Below are 7610 nucleotides of genomic sequence, written 5' to 3'. Positions count from 1 at the left end.
GCATCACGTAGGCACACTTGTACACAAACCAGGGTTTTGAGAAACCATAGGACACACACTTAGCAGCGTTGTGGCTCACTAGAGACAAGAAGTGGATCCCCATGATGTTGGTGCTATACTCTAAATAGGTGTTACATTTTGGAAGCAAAGTTTGACACATTGGAGAGGCTCAAGACCAGACTGACCCAGCTGCAAGATCCCCTGAGCAATCCTGTGCCTCCTCGAGGGCTGGCAAAGAGGAGGGACCCTTTCTCCCTGCATAGCAATCAAATTCATGCTGAAACAGCCTCTGCCAACCTCTCCTGCTATGCCACACTGCAGTCTGTGTTTGGTATTGATCATGCAGAAGGTGTTTGGAAATTGCCTTTACTGAGAGAAGAGTGCAGAAGAGGAAGGCAAAAGCACATTGGAAGAAGAAAGAAAATCTAGATTTGGACATATAAATAGCATTTTATTTCAACTTAGAAATTCAAAGTATTTGTAAATATTTTTATACAGACTGTTTTCTGAATAAAATGTCATTATAAAACTACACAGGTCCTTTATATTCCTGCACTGTATTGCTAAAGCTTTGTCCTCCTTTTTCTCTTAATGAAGCTTTAACAAACTGGCATCTCCTATTCAGTTAAAAACCTTTGTTGAGTTTGTGTGAGAGAGGCAACATAAGGGGAAGAGAGAGATTCTATTCTCCAACAGCATCACTGTCCTGTGAACATGGCTTGGAAATGCAGCTTGTGGGGAAACCACAAATGTTGCCTTCCCTTTTTCACAGCAACAAGCTGCTTCACAAAACACTGGAAACAAGTTCAGCACATGGTGTCACAAACTGAAGCCAGTGAAAGAAACTGCACTTGGGTGGCCCTGGAAGCCTTCACAGACAGATGGGTAGAGCAGAAGCAAACAGCAAGGGTTTGCTGGAACACAAACACATTTTGCCAGAAATACACACACCTTCAAGCTGCCTCTGTAATGACCAGCAACCAAAGTCCCATTCCAGCTTAGTTTAAATGGAAAAGGGTTGACTGACAAGCTGTAATCTCTTTTTGAGCCAAGAACTCCCAGCTGTCATTTCCACTGTTTGCCCCCACCGTGCCTGATGCACCACAGGTCGATGAGCTGTGACACAGGGCCATGGCATCCCCTTTCCCAGCCTGGAGCACAGGCCTGCCCAGAGCTGTCCCCCACACCTGCAGTGCTTGGCAGGTGTCACAGGGGAACGTGGAAGGGAACAAGGGTAGGGCTAGGAGCACAGGCTTGAACCCCAGCAACAGGACCTCAGCACTGCCCTGGGACTTGGTATCCTTACTGCCCAACAGAAAGAGACACACTGGTTAGTTTTCAGTGTATAAGTTCATGGCTTTTGGACATTTACAAACAATTAAGAGACCCGCTCTCTCTAGAGACAAGCAGATGTGCTGTGGGGTATTACAGTGCAACAGAAGAGTGGACCAGGCTCTGTCATTTAAAAATACTGTATTTTATTTATATTTATTTACTTAAGAAAACCTAAGGGTAAATAAGCTGAGAGTGTCACCAGTGATGAACCCACACAAAGACTATGAGACATGAGATCTTCACAACCATATTACACAAGAAACCCCATGAAGAAGTGAGACATTGTTTGGGTGCTTTTAGCTAGGCATCATGAAAATCCCTACAGCAATAGCTTCCATAGAAACAGCTTCCTTCCTAGTGGAAGCAGGATGCAGCTAGCATCCAGATTAGTAGCACTCCCTTGCCAAAGTGCCCCCGTGTAAGGAAGCTGGGACACTGATTGTACTGACACATCACTGCTATCACACTTGCCCTCACAATGCCTCCAAGCACGTCTCTGCTCACTCCCTCCACCTGATGTGCCTTCCCACAGGCAGTGGTGGCTGGCCTGAGGACACCCCTGCCATGTGCCTGATGCCCTGTGAAGCAAGAGATCTGGGGGTCGCTCCTTTGAGCCAAGGGCATCGTGCTGACCTGGCTCAGCTGGCTGAGCTAAACTCCATGGGAGCTATTTTGGTGGGCTCTCCAGTACTGCACAATACAAGAAGCATGGCCTAAAGTAACATCCACCTACAACACACTAGTAGATCATTTCAGATTCAGTACTATGTACAATTTACTCTTACTTAGTATACTAAGGAGCTGTGGTATTTCTTCTGAGACGTGTTATTTGACTGATGATTATTGAATCTTTCTGTCCACTGGGCTGCAGAGGAATGCTGCACTCTGGCTATACCATTGGGTTAAGAAACTTCAACAACCTGCCTCAGTTCTTCAAACAGGGGCGTGAGCTCCTTCTCCAAACTTACAATCAGCCCTGGAAAGACAGAAGATACACAATGCTCCATCAAACAACATCACTGAGAATCCTCTCTCCAAAGCCCACAGCTCCCTCCCCCTCCCAAGTCAAAGGCAGTGTTTTTCAAAGCCTGAAATGTCTCATGTGAGCTACTCCCTTTCCTGTGAATCGTGGGCAGCACCCCCAGGCAGGGTGTCCACAGTCCCTGGCACTAAAAGAGGCACCCTGTGCAGCACAACTCCCCCCACTACTGCCTTGCCACTTCCATAGCTACTGGGGCCCAAGAAGCTGAACCAGAATTAAATCCCTTCTGCTCATATTCATTAGCCAAGGTCCTCACCAGCAAGGCTAGGGGCTGGCTGAAGGACTTCCCCACCCCACAGAACTGAAGACAAATCTGCACATGTTCCTGCAGAATTTTAACTTGACTGACAGAAAGAGACCCAACAGCTGGCTTATACAGCACAGTACTGCCCGTGCAGCATGGGCAGGGTTAATCACAGGAGAAATATGCTTCTAGAAGAATAACAACGCCAGCAAGACATCTAAAATCTGTGAATTTTTACTCACACCTTTTCTTTCTCACCTTTCACAATACACTGAAAAAATTCACAGCAGGAACAAAGTTAACACAGCTTGCAGTGAATTTGGGAAATTTATTTTCAATTATTAAAATACTGCAATCTTTAAAACAAATGTGTAGACATACCTGTATTGGCATTGCTGCTTGCAATGAAACTCACTACCAAAGGTAAGCGATTGAACTGCACCACCTGCAAGGAGAGAGAAGTGCTCAGCCAGCAGCTAACACACTGTGCATGTCAGGGCTCTGATGAATTCTTTCTGCAACAAGCAGCCTCCTCAGTTTAAAGGACAAGCAGGAGCAAGAGCCACAGAGGTGACTTTTCAATGTACCTGTTTCTCAAGATTCATGGCTAAAAACACCAACAGAACTTACACTACAGTACAGGGAGCTGCACATGGAAACCCTGGCATTTCCCTCCCTTCTGCAGTGTGCTGTCCAGCAGAATCCTACCTCAGCTGCAGACCCTGCAGATTACACTGTGGAGACCACACCCTCCACAGGAAACAGGAGGGCAGAGGGGTTTATTGTTTTACAATACTGTTCCCTGTACAGGAGTATCTGTTCTTCCATTACCAGGGAAACGGCGCCGTGGGCACGACAGTAAGCTAGCAGCATCAAGACAGTCAAAGCAATGTACTAACTCACTCACCCACTTAATTTCCAAACAAAGCTTGACACATTGTAGGCTAAACAGCTGGTCAATTTACTGCAGCCATCATTAAAAGCTCTCAGGACCACCAGAACTCGTGAAGGAGCAGAAATGTAGTAGATGATGGACTTTTGGACATAAAAAATCAATTTATTTGTGAAAAATGTGAGTGGTATTTCAAAGCATTCTTATCTCAAAGTCATCTTTGAGATAAGAATGCTGACAATCTGGCAGCAAGATTAGCTATGAAGCAGGCTGCATGTACTTTAATTGATGTTAGGTGTCAATAATTATAAACATTGTTTATAAAAGGAACATAAACCCTTCATGAAAGATTCAGAAGACCCTATGAGCAACATCTGGAAAATCAGAATTACTACACTTTCCCGTTGTCAACAAATAAATCTCAAGTCTTGAGAAATGTAACAGAAGTTTAAAAAATACTGTGAAATTTTGGCCTAACTACTTAAGCTGTGTAAGAAATAAATCAAAATTACTTCAATAGCAGCCTAGTGAAAACCTACCAGAGCTTAAACAACCTCCTTTCTCTTGCTCAGTGTAATGCAGGAGCAGCTCAAGTTGCTGAGGACAGGGCACACTGAGGTTACTCACCTGGTAGGTGTTGTAATAGCAGATGATACTTTTGTTTTTAGAGAGTCCTAATTTACTGCCCTGATCTGTGGCAAGAGCAAAGGTGGACAAAAAGCCAGGTCGCAGCGCATGTTCTGGAGCATTATCATTGGCAACTAGAACAAAACAAGAAAATCCTTATCTTTACATGCTGTCTCTGACTGCATCCCAAACCCTCATCCAGCTCAGGGCTCTGCCAAAAGCAGAGAAACGCGCAAGACCTCTGAGGTGCTCCCACAGGAACACCAAACACTTTAAACAAGCTGTACATCATTTAATGCTCTCTGTGTCATCAAAGCTCGTTATACCAGCATCCTTCCTAGCACACCTAAGAAATTTTTAATCCTTTTCCTTTAGGATGCCTGTGCTGATGTCCCTCTGGTTCCATGGGCCATTGCACCCATTCCAGCCTTTGAACAGATTACTGGCACACAGTCACTTGACTGCAGACAGGTGAAGATGTCCAAGTTCTGCTGGGTGTTTGAATACTCTGGGGCATTGAACAAAATAAATCTGCAATACCTGAATCTTTGTATCCTTAAACTATTCTACTCACAAGCCAAGAACATCTGAAACAAAGACTGCAGAACATAAACACTACAGTACCAAAAAGGCCAGCAAAACACTGCTAAGCTCCCTCTACTACTTAGTATCAATCAGCCTGTGAGGGACTTGAAGATACAAGGACCTTACAGCACTCCAATCCCTGTCACGGAGGAAATCTTCCATGGACTACAATTACTGAGGGCACAAACAAAAGGATATATTTGAAGAGGTACATAATCAACTACTGAACTTTTACTTAAAATCCAGTTTAATTCTACCACTTGGGATATTTGGGTATTTGGCATAAACAGAAGACTTTTCTGTACTTCTCCACCCCCTGCTGTTCAATCAGGATTTCAGCTGCAGAGCACAGCAAGAAGCTGAAGTTACCTTTGATAACAGGCACACCATCTCTATCTGAGACTACAATAGCATGAAGACCTTCGACGCTGAAAAAAAAAAAAGTAAGACGAGACACCATTTAAAAACACAGTAATTAGTAAGAAAGGGTTTTTTTGTGTGAACAAATGCGCAAGAAAGGGGAAAACTTAAAAAAAACGTGATGCCTTCATTAATTTACTATTTGTTCTGTTTAGTACTTGTCTGGTGGCCCCAATAATAAGAAGGACATGGAACTGCTGGAGCAAGTCCAGAGGAAGCCATGAAGCTGATAAGAGGGCTGGAGCACCTCCCCCACAAAGACAGGCTGAGGAAGTCGGGGAAGGGAAGGTTGGGCGCAGACCTCACAGCAACCTTCTGGAATCTGAAGAGGATTTACAGGGAAGCTGGAGAGGGACCCTTCATCAGGAACTGCAGCGACAGGACAAGGAGTATAGGATAAACATTGAAAACCGGGAAATTCAGGTTAGATATTCGGAAGAAATTCTTTACTGTGCGGGTGGTGAGATACTGGAATAGGTTGCTCGGGGCGGCTGTGGATACCGCACCCTGTTAGTACTCATGGCCAGGCTGGATGGGGCTCCCAGCAAGCCGGTCCAGCGGGAAGCGTCCCTGCCCGTGGCAGAGGGATGGCACCGGATGGGCCTGGCCGCCCGCCCCGCACAGCCCCCACGGCCCCGCGTTACCTCGGCAGCTTCTTGTACAGGAACCGCTTCAGGTCCTGCGGGCAGAGACGGGCGGCGCGTTACTCACGGCGCTCGCAGCACCTCCGGAGCTTCCCTCCCCGCCCCGGCCCGGCCCGGCCCGGCATCCCCCGGCCCCACCCCCGCCAGCAGCCACCGCCCGCGTCCCGTCCGCCCTGCGGAGCCGCACTCACGTCGGCCATGGCTGGGGCCCGCCCGGTGCCGCCGCCGCCGCCACCTCCGCGGGCCTGCGAGACAAGACGAGAGGCCGCCCCGTCACCGCGGGCGCGGCCGCCGCCTCCGAGGAGGGGAGCGGCCGGAGGGAGGGTGCGCTCCGTCCCCGAGGCCCGGCCGGCCGCCACCCCCCGCCCCGTCGCCGTGGTACAGCCGCGCCGGGAAGGGCGCTCGGCCGGGCCGAGACCACCGCGCACCGGGAGGGGAGTGCGGGGGGGCGCTCCCTGCCCGCCCCGCCGTACCTGTCCGCGCCCCCGGCGCGCCCCGCACGGCTCCGCCGCCGCTTCCCCTCGGAGCCGCTGTCACATGAGCCGCGGCACCGCCCTCCCGGCCCCGGAACCGCTTCCCCGCCGCCTCCGCCCCGCTCCGCCCCGGCAGCAAAACGAACCAAAACCAAAACAAACCATGGGGTTTCAGTTAAAGATCAAAACCGAGAGCAATCGTGTTTTTATGCCCGGTAGTTACTGCCACTCTTCCACTGTTGCCTATTTCCCCTACTTTTGGATCTAGTCCATCAAACCATGGACCTGCAGGCTAATTTAGCAGCTAATGTGAAAAAAATAAATAGATTAATTTAGTAGATGCCTACAGGGTAACAATGGTAGCTGCATATCTTTAAAGTTTTCTATCAGAATGCAGGACCCTCATGGTAGATCTAAAAAAGCCCCAAGCCTGCTCAGCACATATCAATGCTTTTTCTCTAAATAAAAAAGAAAGAAAAAAATAAATAACTACTACAGGCCTATAGTCCAAGCACAGAATCACAGAATAAATTTGGTTGGAAAAGACGTCCCAGATCATCGAGTCCAAACTATGACTGAACACCACCACGTTAACCAGACCCTCAGTGCCACATCCAGTCTTTCCTCAAACACCTCCAGCAGCAGTGATCACCTTACAGCGCAGCCCATTTCAGTACTAGTCACCTTTTCTGTGAAGAATTTCATGCTAACATCCAACCTGAATCTCTCCTGGCCCAGCTTGAGGTAATTTCCTCTCATCCTGTCGCTGGCTGCATGCCAGAAGAGGCCGAGCCCCACCTGGCTACGCCCTCCTGTCAGGGAGTTGCAGAGCAGTAAGGTGCCCCCTGAGCTGCCTCTTCTCCAGGCTGAACACCCCCTGCTCCCTCAGCCACTCCTCACAGCACTTGTGCTCCAGACCCTTCCCCAGCTCCGCTGCCCTTCTCTGGACACGCTCCAGCCCCTCCATGTCCTTCTTGCAGTGAGGGCCAGAACTGGACACAGCTCTTGAGCCGTGGCCTCACCAGTGCCCAGTACAGGGGGACAATCCCTGCCCTGCTCCTGGCTGGCCACACCACTGCTGACACAGGCCAGGATGCCCTTGGCCTTCCTGGCCCCCTGGGCACACCCTGGCTCATGTTCAGCCACTGTTGACCAGCACCCCCAGGTCCTTTTCCCCTGGGCTGCTCCCAGCCACTCTGTCCCCTGCCTGTGGCACTGGCTGGGGCTGCTGTGACCCAGGGGCAGGACTCAGCACCTGGCCTTGCTGAACCTCATTCTGTTGGTCTCAGCCCATTGATCCAGCCAGTCCAGATCCCCTGCAGAGACTTCCTGCTCTCCAGCAGATCAA

The 7610-nt window shown here is 49.2% G+C and overlaps 1 protein-coding gene across 1 annotated transcript; it reads right to left on the bottom strand.

The window, feature by feature from the left end:
• Positions 1-1456: 1456 nt before the first annotated feature.
• On the bottom strand, positions 1457-6365 carry LAMTOR3 (late endosomal/lysosomal adaptor, MAPK and MTOR activator 3). Its single transcript, XM_084204214.1, has 7 exons — positions 6263-6365; positions 5981-6034; positions 5790-5824; positions 5095-5153; positions 4141-4274; positions 3003-3066; positions 1457-2311 (listed from the first exon to the last, which is right to left on the bottom strand). Exons 2-7 carry the CDS (start codon positions 5987-5989, stop codon positions 2238-2240), a joined length of 375 nt encoding a protein of 124 aa, XP_084060340.1. The 5' UTR covers positions 5990-6034; positions 6263-6365; the 3' UTR covers positions 1457-2237.
• Between the last annotated feature and the right edge of the window lie 1245 nt (positions 6366-7610).

This window comes from Fringilla coelebs, assembly GCF_963513975.1.
Source record: "Fringilla coelebs genome assembly, chromosome: 4".
Lineage (NCBI taxonomy): Eukaryota > Metazoa > Chordata > Aves > Passeriformes > Fringillidae > Fringilla > Fringilla coelebs.
This window is presented reverse-complemented; position numbering and strand designations above follow the sequence as displayed.

Bases quoted from the DNA above. Each gene is read 5' to 3' on its own strand.
- LAMTOR3 (XM_084204214.1), bottom strand. The intron at 3,067-4,140 runs GTGAGTAACCTC...CTCTCCTTGCAG, and splicing joins GCTATTACAACACCTACCAG to GTGGTGCAGTTCAATCGCTT. The intron at 2,312-3,002 runs GTATGTCTACAC...CTGTCTTTCCAG, and splicing joins AAGCAGCAATGCCAATACAG to GGCTGATTGTAAGTTTGGAG.